Genomic DNA, 14,713 nt, shown 5'->3' on the forward strand with positions numbered 1-14,713 from the left:
GTCAAGAAGAAACCAAAAAACCAGGCTGTATAAGAAATGTACCACCTTTATTATCCAATCCACACGTCCCATTCAAATTTCAATACAAAGCCAAAGCAATTAATACAAACAGTGAGTCTGGACTCCAAAATATTAAACAGAACTGTCAGTTTAAGACAAAAGAAAAAACTTTTTTGTCTCAGAATTCAAAACATCTGGCATACAACACACAGTAGCATATCTATGGCTAAGAGAGAAGCTTTGTGTACATCAAACTTGACAGAAGACTCATTTTCATCTTTAAAGCCACTTCAGTCAGATATGAATTATCAGTATCACGCATACACCTCGCTCGACGTCTCGTCCATGAACAGTTTTCACTCATTGCATTAAAAAACAAAACAAAACGTTGCATTCAAATTATGGCTCACACACAGATATATATTACTAAATACAATAAGAACATAAAAAGACGTAAAGAATAGTAGATACCCGACTTGTTATTGTAATGTTAACCTACTAAATGTTAATGTGAATGGATCTGTGTACATACTGTGTGGTTTATGTTTCAAATAAAATTAAAGTATCTGTGCTGTGAATGAAAAATAGAAATATTGTCTTTAAAGGTTTCACAGGTCTTTAAGGCAACAAGCCACTGACATTTCCATGTTCTGATTTCACAGGGTGGGCAAAGTACACTCACAGATCACTTCATTAGGTACATCTGCTAATCTGCTTGCTAATGCAAGTATTTTATCAGCCAATAAGATGGCAGCAGCCAAAGCGTCTAGGCATGTAGATATGGCATTTACATGCCTGAATGCATTGGTTGCTGCATTGTTGTTCATTAGATATTTGCATAAGTATGCCTAATAAAATGGTCAGTGAGTTTATAATTATAAATGTAGATATTGAAATAAAAGAAATCTGATCATTTTTTTGTCTGGGAAGAAGAAATATTAAGAAAAGTTTATAAAATACTAACTTAAAGCAGCGTGCAGCAGAGATTGTCTGACCTTCTGAGCTTGTTAAAGTATGAAGAAGCTGCTGTCGCACGTGTGTTATGTTAGAAGGATGAGTGAGGATATCATAAGAACACAATCTAGATCCTTACATGTTGGGATCATTAACAAAATCATTTAAAGATACTTCAACAGTCCAATTTAAGGCAAATCTGAACTGTAAGTTTAAGCAGCCTGTTGTGATGACAGGAAATGATCCTGGGAATAGTTTGATATACTAAGTTTAAGCTTGTTCAAACACAAAATACAGAGTCATTTGTTTTCAAACTGGCTTAACATAAAAAAAACGAAACAACTTTGTAATAATTATCTTACCACTTAAAGAAATGAACTTTTCCTTTCCAGCCTTTTTGGTAATAAAAAGTTAAACCAATTCTCCTTATTTTAAAGAAAGTAGATGTTAATTAAGGAAGGACAATATTCTTTAGAATGGTTCAGTGAAAAAACAAACAATTTGTTGAGAAGTAAAGGTTTTCTGTTTAATACAAAAGCCACAAAAAGCCACTTAAAAACATGGCAAACATGAACTATCATTGAGAACACTGCCACAAAACAATTCATTCAACATTTCATGGGTTGATTGGACTTCATGTTCCACCATCACTGCCTTTTCAGTTAGTCAGTACGTTTACATGCACAGTTAAGTTTATACAGTTAACTGGAATACTGTTCTTTTTCCTAGTAAACAAGCATCAGAGGATTTATTGATGGAAGTATTCCTGACTCTATATTCTAAGCACATACTAGAGCGAGGAATAAGCTCTGTTACACTGATCCACACTGCAACATAACTTGCAGGTGATGCAGTGTGATATGGTGTGCCGTTTAGCTCTTGTCATTTTCCTCTCTGACACTTGTATTGAGATGGACGAGGAACCAAGAAAAATGTTGATGACGAGGCATCAGGAGTGTCTGACAGAAATATTTTTCTTGATTTTCTTTCACTTTGCTCACTCAACACACTCTTCATAATATCCATATCTGTGACTGAAACACTACACTCTGACTGAGGAAAACTGTTCAAGTATTTGTCTCAACACCTTCAAAGGCTCGCCACACTGCTGTTTGTCTGCATTCAAATTAAAAGCAGGAGATGTTATACTGTTTACAAAGGGGGCTTAAAATTCATCATGTAGAGAATTCCATTTTTGACTGATGCGGTGTTGACAGTAAGCATACAATGTGACGCAATGTCTGTGCATGCTGTTAGGACACTACCATGACAATCTGCTCTGCTAGGTCCTTTCAGCTAGTTACCATAGGACTTTGTTTCAGTAGCTTACCAGCTGCAAGTAAAAAAGCAAAAGAACGAACAGTTTTACAGGTCTGTACATTTTGTACATGCCCTGCACTTCACTTATAGAACAGATATAATGCATGTTATCAATATAATGGTGTTGTCGATAGACTCCAGCACCACTTCCACCGTGCATTTATGCTGCTTGACTTTATGCAGGCAAAAACCTGGTGCAAAGGCAAGATGTGTCAGTCGGCCTTTGAATTTAATTTAGTATGACTCCAGAGCCCTGCAGCCCTGTTTTACTCAGATTATTATTTAACTTTTTCTATGTGCATGTGAAAGTACTGAGCAAAACCTTTAAGTTAAATGGATATTTCAGCATTTTGGATGTTGGGTTGTATGAGGTACTTGGTAACAGTCATGTCATCAGCCTTCAGAGATTTCAGAGAGCGTTGCCCCTTCAAATAGAAGCAGACTATGAAACACCACAGACAGGTACAATCGTCTGTGTAATTTAGTGAGTTTTGGCTAAAAATGAGCCAAAAACGATGTTGGCTCAACTGCACACTATATCAAAAATGTTTTAAGCATTTTATTTTTCACCCAGAAAGCCTCTGAGTTTGGTACTATCAGCCTTTTGCATCTTCAGGCTTCATCTGAGGAAACAACAACAAACTAAGCTTAAAAAATACTAAAATTAGCAATTTTGACTCAAGTGAAGATGATGCATCGTTTACTGTGGATATACGGGGATACTTTTATGAGCAGGAGTAAGCATAAGAACTTCTACAGATGGAGTGGGACTCATCAACCCTTCTAAAGGACATTTCTGATCAATGATAGCAGCACACAGATGCCTGCAACAGCCTGCATCAATACCTATCCAGAGTTCCCCGACTTCTTTAACTTTCTGAAGATAAGATGGAGAAAACCAAACCCGATAAAGAAAGCTGAATGAAAATTTGTCATCCAAATAAGTTTATGGCTGTTGCTTTATTTCTCTGAGTGATAATGAGAGGACAAAATATATTTACCTTCTGAAAACTACGTGTCATCTGTTAAAATGGAAAATCGAGCTGAAATTACTAGTTTAAGCTTAATTTTTTTTTTTTCTGAGCCAACAGATGCAAAAAGCTGTTCTGATACCCTGAGGCAGAAGGGGACATAGCCAAAGCTCGCATTGCAAAATAGTGCCAGAGGCTTCAAAATTTTTTTGCAAAGCTTACTTAAATCTCTGGAGACTAACCCCAAGTACCTCACAGAACTCAACTTCAAAAGTACCAAAATATCCCTTTATTCAGACTTCAATATAGTGAATCTTGCCTGATGTGCATTTACGATGTTCACAGTGGATTTTTTGATAGTTGCACATGGTTAGAGTTTGAAAAAAAGAAGACAAAATACAAAGGCTAACTATAAAAGAGAAAACACTCTAATGCTTAGAGCAAAACATACAAACCAACCCATCCCTTATCTGCTCTCAATATTTAGCCCTTCACTGCAACAAAATGTGCATTTTAATGATTGAGCTCACCTGTGCAACTTACATAAGAAGTGAAAACACAGGAAGAACTTCACTTGTCTGAATGCATGTTAAATTTTCTCGATAAATGTGATACAAACAAGATCATGTCAGATTTTAAAACCTCACCTTCCAAAAACAGATTCATTCATTTAAGCTGATTTGATTAACACCTGTTCAATAACCTTGCTCCATTGTCAAATAAAAGATTGAAAGGATTGATTAAGGCAATTTTAATGCTGCCTTGTTCTTTTATTTCCAAGTGCTGCTCTCAAAGCTCCGTTATATAAGGCTGATAGGTGTCTGTTATTTGTGCTTTAACAGCTGTTAACAGTCGAGGCATTTCATGTGATTCTATCAAATTTACGTTTTTTGTTTTTTTTGTTTTTTTTTTTGCTAAGTAGAGGGTGCACGTTCTGCAGATTTTAATCTTGGAGGGAATGACTATGCAAATACACACAAGTATTAACATCGAGTCTTTTTAAATATTGTAAACATTTACATCTTATTTGAGGTCAGAGCATTGATCCTCTTCATATCTATTTATATAAAAAGAAACATTACTGGAGCATCGTCCGGATGTTCTTCGGAGTGGACTCGTCGTTCAGGTGTTTTGTCGTGAATCTAAGGAGGACAAAAACATTTTTTTTTGTGGAGGCGGGACACAGACAGTGATAACAACAAGGCAGAATGTCTCCTTCTTTTCCAGCCTCTTCTCTTTCTGCCTCACATTCAACCTGTGCAGATGCTAACTGATACAAGCCTGGGCAAGATGTGCTGGCAAGTCTTTTACTTAGCTAAACATGTCAAAAACTTAAGAAATGATTACTGATTTAAGAAACTGCCCGTAGCCCACTTACATCCTTTATCAAAGCAGCTGATTTTCAGATAGCAGTGAGCTACAAATATCTGTTCTTTTGATAAATTGCATTTTGAACATTCACTGAAATGCATAACTTTCCATAACTTACAAATGAAAGAGAGATGACTGAAATTAGTTTTTTCAACTGTTAGGCTCAGAATTCTTGCTAGATTATAATATTCAACTAACGCCATCTCAACACAGAAACCCTTCACATCGCAAGATGTAGAGAACATGACCTACTTGAGAGCATTCAGGAGGCCTTCTACGTTGTCTGCCGGCTGATCCTTCAGGACTTTTATGCAGCCTTTCATCTGAGAGGAAACAAGCAGAGTCAGCAACTCAAGAGCGCTATCACAAAACAAACCAACAGTTATGCTGCTTTTTCTACAGTTTGAATCACACACAGATGTGTGGCTGTGTATCTTACGTCTATTTTTGAGGACTTGTTGAAGGCGCCGTTTGGGTGGACGTGGTCGTAAAGAATGATGACACCCACCATGACCCTCATACAAAATAGGAGTGTGTCCTCACTGCTGAAACGACTCGAATATTCCCTAAATACATAAGAAGATAAAAAAAGAGAGGAATCGTTGAATTAGAAGAATTTAAATCTATTCAGAAGAGACAGCATAAATCAAGTTTTTTCATAATCAGTATTGGTCTATTCACAAATCATATGTTGTTATGTTGGAGGTATGTGAATGTCTGACATGCGGCTTTGCCCATTTTCAATTGGAATTTTAATTCTCTGCTTCCACTCTCTGCCTGAGGGTGGTGCTGTTTCTCCTGTGTCCCTCTCTGTTTTGGGTGGCAGCAGACTGATGGTCATTTCAAGGGAGGATAATTTCACTAACTTGAAATGTGGAGAATAGAATAAACTCTGCTTCTTCCCAAATCAAACAGACCATACTATCTTAATCAGTAAAAAGACTGATGATATCAATGGAGTGATCCATTTTGCAGTCATCCTTAAAGCTTGAAGCAGTCCTGGGAGCTGTATGGCAGTAAGATTTTTCCTTTGAATACCTTTACACTCGTTTGAATTACAGTAATGTACAAGATTTCTGCTTTTTATTTCATTTTATTATAAAGTAAGAAAGTTAAAGGTTGTCTTGACTGGTTTAAGCAATCTGTATGAGTCTAACAAGTCTATCATTGTAGGCCACAGCTTCTGCTGTACTTGTCACACCTGGGAGTCACTAAATGCTCCCCTTCAGTCTCCTCTTGTCCAATTTCACCATCAGCCTGAGTTAAACTTGCAGTTTAATTACAGTTAAGTGTACACATGATGGCTGCCATGTATTTCTTGTATTGTTTTGGTGCACTGGATGTGCACACCCTCAAAAATTAACGTGACACAGACACAAACTGCAGTGTCTGGAAGGGACAGTGTGGAGACAGACTGGATATGACAGTCAATACAGCAGCAGGAACAACAACGACAGGAAGTTCAGAATTATCAACATATCCACTGCTGCCATGTTTGCATCCCGCTCATCATTTAGTTGTAAATGGCCCGAGCTCACTGGTGTGCCCTCCAGAGGCATCCTCCAGAAACCTGCGTCTGTATAGGAAGGTATAATTCAGAACGTTCCTGAAGCAGCCAGACACGTGCAAATGCAAGGTGAAACAGCAAGCATATCTCCAGCTTAACAAACGATGCACAGAGCTAAAGATGAACTGAAAAGACTGTGTATCAACACAGACCTCTATCAAAGGATATGATATGCTTTTGTAAAAATAAAGGAATTTTAAGAGCTGTGAATCATAGTAATAATAATCATAACCTTTGCTCAAAATTTCATATTTTGGAAATGGTAGAAAAGGGCTGCAAAATAAAAAAAAAGGCGATTTGTGTTTTTTTTTCCAACAGCTTTCAACAGGCATGGAGTTTAAATACGGTTTCCGTATATTCTACTTTTTTGGATTTTTTATTTTCACTTGACAGGGCAGCAGAAGAGAGACAGGACAGTGAGGGAAGGCATCCATTAAACAGTGCCGAGATCCTGCAACCAGTCTGTTGCTGTCTGTTGATGACTGTAGCCTCTGTAGCGCCTGCTCTGCCCACTGAGCTAACCTAACACCTGATTCATTTTTTAAAACCCAAAAATCATTTATGTTTGTGCTTGTTGATACTTCTGTTGAGTTTCACATGTCCTTTTATTCAATGTTACATCTCAAGTCAGGCCACATCTATTCAATCTGTTCTCTGATACACAAAAATTTCCCTCATAAAGTTTTAAATATTGCTGCATGTCAGTCAACAAGCAGTTTGTGTTACGGATGCATGATATTGGATTTTTGTCGATATCCGATATGCCGATATTTACAAATTCCTTTAGCCGATACCGATATCGGTATTTAAATATGTTTTACATAACTAAAAATTCAGTTCTTTGAAGACAGTTTAAGGTTTGAGGATGAAAAAAAAAACTTTTTTTTTAAAACACACTTTAAAAATAAAGAATGAGGATAAATAAAGAAAAAGATCTCAACTTACATTGGTCTGTTGGTCCAGCCTAAAACTCCACTAATTTATTAGTATATATGGCCAAATTTTTTTTTTGATACTTTAATTTTTATTGAAGTTTCATTTTGAAGCATAGTGAGAACAGTTCTCATTTTAGCCATATATTTACAACATTCTGAGTAAATGTGTTAAACAGAAAACAGGCAAAAAGACGATAAAAAAAAAACAAAACAGTCATGGTTACCAACAGCTATAGTCAAAGTAGTTTACATATCAGTGATCCCTTATGTATCTTTCACTGTGTCGTAAATTATCAATTTTTTCCATTTTTTCACAAAAATATCCCCCTTCAGTCTAAGATGATAGGTCATTCTTTCCATAGTATAGATCTCTCTTATGATTTCTAGCCATTGGTTTACAGTAGGGGGTTCAGTCTTGCACCAGTTTTGTGTTACTGCCTTCTTGCATGCGATCAATAATACTTTAGTTAAGTATCTATCTCTGTCTAAAACAGAATCATTTAAGTTCCCCAGGTACATGACTTTACATTCTTTGGGTATTATATATCCCAAAATATTTTTAATCATGCTATGTATATTTTCCCAAAATCTATTGAGTTTATTACATTCCCAGAAAATGTGTGTATGATGTGCTTCCCTGTTTCCATACAGCCGCCAGCATGATTGTTGTGATCCAGTCTGTTTACTCCTCACTTTAGGTGTGATGAAATAACGAGTCACGTTTTTCCACGCAAATTCTCTCCACGTCCTTGAATTTGTAGTTGTCTGTTGTGTTTCACACATGTTGTGCCATTCCTCTGGTGTAATGTCAATATGCAGCTCCTTCTCCCATTTCTCCTTAATGTATAAAGTGGAGATAGTTTCTGAGTCTCTTAGGCCTCGGTACAGTGTCGAGACTGCCTTGAATTTTGTCCCTTTGTATGTCCGGATCATCACGTCAAGTACTCCATTCAAGGTGTTGAGACTCTGTATGTCCTTAATTAGATAGTCCCTCAGCTGGAGGTATCTGAACAGATCCTTATTTTCTAGTCCATATTTTGATTTCAGCTGTTGGAAACTCATTATATTTCCATTATCGATTAATGTACACATTGCAGTGATCCCTTTATTACCCCAGTTTCTGAAATTGTGGTCACTTAAACCCGGCTTAAATCTGTCATCATAGGCAAACCAGCTTAGTAGCTTTACTTCTTTTTCTAATTTATATTTTTTAATAAAGTCCGACCAAATATTCAAAGTGTGAAATGTTATTGGATCTGTTGATCCTTGCAGTAAGTTAACTGATTTAGCGCTACCAATTAGGGATTGGGTTGGGATATCTGTCACAGTCTTTTCTATATCTTTCCACTTTGCACAATATTCTTTGTCACACCATTTAATTATTGGTCTGAGTTGTGCATATATGGCCAAATTTTACAGTTGATATATGCTGAAATCCATGGCCAAAATACTGGATGGCAGGAATTTTGATATCTGCTGATACAGATATCAGGCTGACAATATTGTGCATTCCTATTTAGTGTATGAGTTTTTGAATCAAACTAAACTGAAGCGCAGCACATTTGACTGTTGAGTTGTAACTGCATCACCACACCTGCTACTGCGAGTCAATCAAACTCTTCCACTTAAAGCGGGCATGATAAGCACCCTCAACCTCCCATTAGTTTAAATATTAATCCATAAATGCCGGCTAAAACTAGTGAGCTGATTTAAAAAGGTGGCATATTGTATGTGTTTATGGTCAGGTCAGTACAATGGCTACTAGACAAAGGAAAACATCATCATGTGTGAAAAGAAAAAACAGGTTTCATGGAGAAACTTAAAAAAAAACAGCTGTTTGAAGGTGAAATATGTTTGTTTCCTTAGCAATATTAAACAAATATACAAGTTATGTTTAAAGGTGCAATGTGTAATATCTATCCAAGTAGAATTTACTTAAATAACTTGGTAGTTATATTTTAATAACCTAGAATAAGCCTTTTATTAAAACATAGGGAGGCCCCCCTCCATGGGCTCTGCCATCTGTAACATTAACTGTCTTTCCATTTTCAAATCCTGTCTGAAAACCCATCTTTTCAAACCTGCATATCCTGTCTGACTGATTTCTTTCTGCAAACCTACACACTGTTTTTATGCAATGCTTTAACTAACTAACCTTAAGTATATTTTTGTTGACTTATTTATACGTCTTGTTTTACTTTGCCTTGTAAGGTGACCTTGAGTGTTTTAACAGTATGTAAATAAACTGCATTTTTATCATCATTTATCTTGGACTTTTTTTTCTTTTCATTTTGCATGTTTCTACAGTTCCACAGAAGGGAGCAAATAAAAGAGATGCATTTTTTAAAATCCCACTGGTTGCAACGGTTACCATCAGAAGTCAGCATCCCTATAAAGAATCTGTTAGTTGCCAATATTCCCCCAGATTTACACACTGCACCTTTAAAACAGAACTCATTGCTTCAGCCAGTCAAACAGCTTTTCCACAGTAATAGAGAGTAATAGAAATGTATCAATATGGATAAGGTCTTTGATTGCTGAGGGTCAATAACAATGACCCTGTTTAATATCTTAACTTTCAACAACTCATTTGTTTCTACAGTCTACTCAGGATCTGTGAGAAACCTCAGGATTGTGTTTGTGTGGTTATGAAGGAAATTCATGACTCACGGTGTCTCCAACATGACTTTACACACGCTGGCCATGGTGCTGAGACAGTCTGTTGTGTTCTCCAGTGGAAGAGTCTTGTTCTACCAAACACACACCAAACAATGATGCCTTATTGACGATTACTATTCATCATTATTGATCACATTATTAAAACACGATACTCTTTTTGGCATGATACTGGAAATGAGAAAACAAGAATATAGTCTTATTTATTCAGAAAGAAATATCAGTGGTTTGGCATTTTAGCATAAAAATGACCCAACTGAAAGGACTATACTACCATCATTTGACTGCAATATTTGTTGAACTTAGAGTAAGTTGATCATGTTCTACTTATAAAACTGCAAAGACAGAAATCACTGGATAATGTGGTGACTGTAAAGAAACAGTAATACCTCTGTCACAAAGTTTGTGGTTGCGTTGCTGAGAGTTTTCAGCATGGGCGTGGCCTCGGCATAGAATAATGACATCCTGTTGGCCATCTCATTGTTGACTTCATTCTCAATATCCAACTGTAGGCACAGAAACACATATTTTATAAAGTTATCAGGAAAGATGCAGCATCCCTACACTGGTGGACAAGAAGTCTCCATGGAAATATTTGCAACTGTAGAGCCAGTTTGTGCATAATCTCTATTGTATGGAAAAGCTAAGATGCAGGGAAACAACACAAGTGAGAGTCAAAAGAAGACCCAAGAATAAAATGTACTGTAGATATACATATGCTACAAGGAAAAGGAAATCAGTAAAATGTGGAGTCTTCTGCAGCACTCACATTCATGTTGTTTATCCGGTTTCGACTGATGGTTCTTCTGTAGTAGCTGAAGTCATTCTGGATGGCAGGAATTCTCATCTGAAGGAAGCAAGACAAGGCTGTCAAAGCTGGAACTAAACCACGTTTATTCTTCAACAATTTACCAAAAGTGTACTCGAGTGAAGGTGGAGTAAGTGAAACTGTTTGTCTGAGTGTTGCTCATAGTTTCCAGCAGACCTTAAGCTCATCAAAGCGCAGAGTGAAGTGGAGGATCTCAGCAAACTGTTTAGCCAGCGCCTGCTCCCTCTCCAGGTGCTGAGTGGGCGTGAAGGGCGGACAGGTCAGGCACTCCAACAAACTCTGCAGAGCTTCCTCTGCACACAGAAAAGCAAACGCAGAGAGATCAGAGCTCAGCTGCTGTCTGTGTGTGTCAAGTTCCTGCATTTTAATTCCTGTTTCTAATATATGCACACAACAAGACACAATAACATAACACATGAAGAGTACGGTGTAGACCTGCTCAATGAAAACATGTCTTGAAATAATACATATTATGAATTGGCACTATACATGGAAAAGCTACTTGATTGACTGCTTAATAACAGAGGCTGGGGAAATATTTGTTTGCACTCAATTTTCCAAATTATCAAAGACAAATGCATCTCATAAATGACATTAGCTGTTAGAAAATGGTGCTCAAGCTTAGGTGTGCAGTCCCATTTAAGCAGAGAACAGTGCATCATTCATTTAATATCTGAATATTAGGGACATTTTCTTGTCAACAGAATGATTAGTTTTTTAGCTGCATAAGTGGTTTAAAGACATCTGTGGGAAAAAAATGTTAAAAGAAAAATTTTAGTTTATAGCACTATTCTTTGTTCAATAACAGGAGAAAAATTATGCATCTGAAGGTACCCGCAGTGATGGAAAGCAATATTTCTAAATGTAGCTAATTTTTCATTTAACCAGGGGGAGACTAGCCTTTAACTTCGCTTCAACTCTGACTTGAATACACAAGTTAAAAAATAGGACTACCTACTGCTTCTTAAGGGACAATGGGATAAAAAACAGAGTGTACCTAATCTGAGAGAAAAACTGTAAAACTTCTTGAGTTTGATGACGAGTGGACAGACAGAGTTCCAGGCTCGCTCCTGCAGCATGAAGTCGTTTGGGTTTTGAATAGCCTGGGGATGAACAGATAAAGCAGAAAAGTCAGAAATCATCAGCTATTGGAACCATATTGACCCTTAACATAAAGCAACAGTTGCTTCACAGTTGTATGTGGTTGATTCAGTCTAACTTGTCCCCTGTGCTGCACATTTTCATCACACTGAACATGTAGAAATTGTCCTTTCATCGTGCTATTATGCAACAGCTTTATAACCAAACTGCTGTCATCACACCTTTCTACATTCTCATTGACTCTGCAACGGTTTGCTACTAGTGTCTACTCACTGTTGCAAAAGTAAAAGACAGCATAGCATGTAACATCTAACAAAGGCTCTGAGAGAGAAGTTCATTTTAAGAGGTCAATGTAGAATCAGGAAAAACTAAAAGGAAATGACACTAACCTTGGGCTGAAAATCTGAACAGGAAAATAGACTGAATTTACCAGCTTTTACAAAACTAAATTATGCTGAGGCCCAATATCAAACAAAATCCAACTCAAAGGTTATACCTCCATAGTTCTATTATATAAACTGAGAAATTCAATGTAAAAAAATTTGTTTTCAGAGAAATATACATAACTGCTATTAGTACTGTTTTGATCAGGTGCCTGTAAAGTCAACTAGATTTTCTTTTCAAATACTTATATCTTTAACATGTCTTTGTGGCTCTGTAATCTCTTTCCTAGGAATGTAAATATCTCCATAGGCATGTTGGATTATAATCTCAGAGCTAGCAGTACAGTAGAATATCACCAGTTAAACCATAGCATTGGTTCTTTACGTCAGAAAAAATGAATGATAAAAAAGTGGCATGCAAGTTAAATTTGCCGGCTGTGTTTAGTTAGTTCTGAGACTTTTTTACAATATGATTTCAATATATAAAATGATGCTTATGGTTTTTATTTAATGTAAAGGATCTCTGACAGCAGATCTGCAGTACCTCCAGGGGGCTGTGGCTCACATTTTGGGAAGCACTGGTGTGGGTTTTATAGCTCTTAGTTATGGTTTCTCAAGGAAAAATATGTGTTTGAAGATTTTTCTTTCTATTTTGAACGACTTGTGTACAGTGTTTGTGTATAGTGTCTGTGGCTATTTCTGTATGTGGTAATGTGTATGCATGCATTTCCTTACATCTCTGATCTCCTGACCAGCTCCTTTGTATGCCTGCAGCCCTGACAGGATGCTCTCTGAGTCCTGGAGGACTGAGTTCACCTGGTTCCACACCTCTCGCTCTCCTTCTGTCGGCTGTGCATCTAACAATAACACACACACAGTCAAGTACAGATACACGAGTAACACATAAACATACACAAACACAGCAGTTAGCTCCCTGCCATCACAGTTGAACACAAAATCTTTTACATAAAGAACTGATAAGTCTTTCCTTTTCACATCAAGTGATTCACTTTAAACAGAGAATGATTAACGACATAAATATCTAAACATAAAACAGACTTTACAATGTATTAACTTGATGTGAAAAGCTTTAATTGAGTAAGTAATAATGACATTTTAAAATCATGTTGGAAAGTCAGTGGGGGAACGTGGGCAGGTGTGCTGGTTGTTTTTGCCACCACTAAAGGTTTTCATCAAAGTTTCTATCAAACTTTTATTCACAGGTAAAAACAGAAACAGTCAGCACGAGGTACTGTAGGAACTTTGGGACAAAGCTAACATAAAACAGCACATCCACATGAATCCATCAACAGTCAGCCAATAATATTTGCTGCCTTTAGTTTCATGAGTAATGATGCCTTTTGCTTAAAATGCAGTTTCCAAGCTTTGATTAGGACTGATAAGACTGGAGGAAAGAATAAATGATGAAAAGGCACCATATCGTAGACAAAACAACTTCAGTTTTCAGTTTAAACAACTAGTTTATTTTCCAAAATAGCATTAACTCTGCATCAGGAGATGGACATTTTTACAGCATCTAGCCTCAGTTTAATATAGAAATAGACTCAACAAAGTATTCAGAGTGCATTTTGAAAGCAGCAATCATTTGTGGCTGATCGTAGAGGAACTAAGATGGAGCTGTGTGACAAATGTAAAAAAACTCAAGTACTATTGTACAGGACTACACTGCCTATACAAATTATTGACCCCCTTGGATGTTTTACCCTTTTATTGATTTTATAAATATATCATGGTCAATGTAAATTGGCTTTTTTTGAACAAAATAAAACTCCAAAAAAATCATCTTCAATGTCAAAGTGAAAACAGATTTCTACAAAGCAATGTCAATTAAATAAAAACGTGATGACAGCATTGATATTCACCCTTCAAGTCAGTATTTAGTAGATCCACCTTTGCTGCAATCACAGCTGAGTCTGCCTGGATAGGTCTCAATCAGGCTTGCACATTTGGACACTGCCATTCTACTCCACTCTTCTTTGTAAAACTGCTCAAGCTCTGTCAGGTTGCATGGGGATCAGGTGTGAACAACCTTTATCAAGTCCAGCCAAAAATTCTTTATTGGATTGAGGTCTGGGCTTTGACTCAGGCACTCCAGAGCATTCTCCTTGTTGTCTTTAAACCATTTCTGCGTAGCTTTCTCTGTATGCTTCAGGTAACTGAAAATAAATCTTCTCCCAAGCTGTAGTTCTCTTGTAGACTAAATAAGATTGTCCTCCAGGATTTTCCTATATTTTGACATATTCATTTTACCCTCTGCCTTTAAAAAAGCCTCCTAGGGGGGGCTGCTGAGAAGCATCCTCAAAGCATGATGCTGCCACCACTATGCTTCACAGAGGGGATGGGGTGTCTGTGGTGATGTGCAGTGTTTAGTGTCCACCAAACATACCATCTTGTCTGATGGCCGAAAAGCACCATAGGGGTCTCATCAGACCAAAGAACTTTTACTTTACCTGACCATGGAGTCTCCCACATGAGTTCTGGCAAACCCTAGCCAAGATTTAATCTGACTGTTCCCCAATAGTGGCTTTCTCTTTGCCAATCTCCCATGTTTTCTTAAAAAGCCAAATTATATTGACCAAGACTGA

The 14,713-nt window shown here is 37.1% G+C and overlaps 1 protein-coding gene across 3 annotated transcripts in view; it reads right to left on the reverse strand.

Moving 5' to 3' along the window:
- Positions 1-30: 30 nt before the first annotated feature.
- The window catches only part of fam49a (family with sequence similarity 49 member A), a 65,061-nt gene continuing 50,378 nt past the window's right edge, over positions 31-14,713 (reverse strand). For all 3 annotated transcript variants that reach the window (XM_041806073.1, XM_041806075.1, XM_041806074.1), the window contains 9 exons: positions 12,843-12,964; positions 11,621-11,726; positions 10,780-10,916; positions 10,564-10,641; positions 10,184-10,300; positions 9,789-9,868; positions 5,056-5,182; positions 4,869-4,939; positions 31-4,387 (listed from right to left, as the gene is read on the reverse strand). In XM_041806073.1, coding sequence (XP_041662007.1) covers positions 4,324-4,387; positions 4,869-4,939; positions 5,056-5,182; positions 9,789-9,868; positions 10,184-10,300; positions 10,564-10,641; positions 10,780-10,916; positions 11,621-11,726; positions 12,843-12,964 — 902 coding nt within the window. In that variant the 3' untranslated portion in view covers positions 31-4,323. The remainder of the gene's footprint in view (positions 4,388-4,868; positions 4,940-5,055; positions 5,183-9,788; positions 9,869-10,183; positions 10,301-10,563; positions 10,642-10,779; positions 10,917-11,620; positions 11,727-12,842; positions 12,965-14,713) is intronic.

This window comes from Cheilinus undulatus, linkage group 14 (assembly GCF_018320785.1).
Source record: "Cheilinus undulatus linkage group 14, ASM1832078v1, whole genome shotgun sequence".
In the NCBI taxonomy this organism is placed as follows: Eukaryota; Metazoa; Chordata; class Actinopteri; order Labriformes; family Labridae; genus Cheilinus; species Cheilinus undulatus.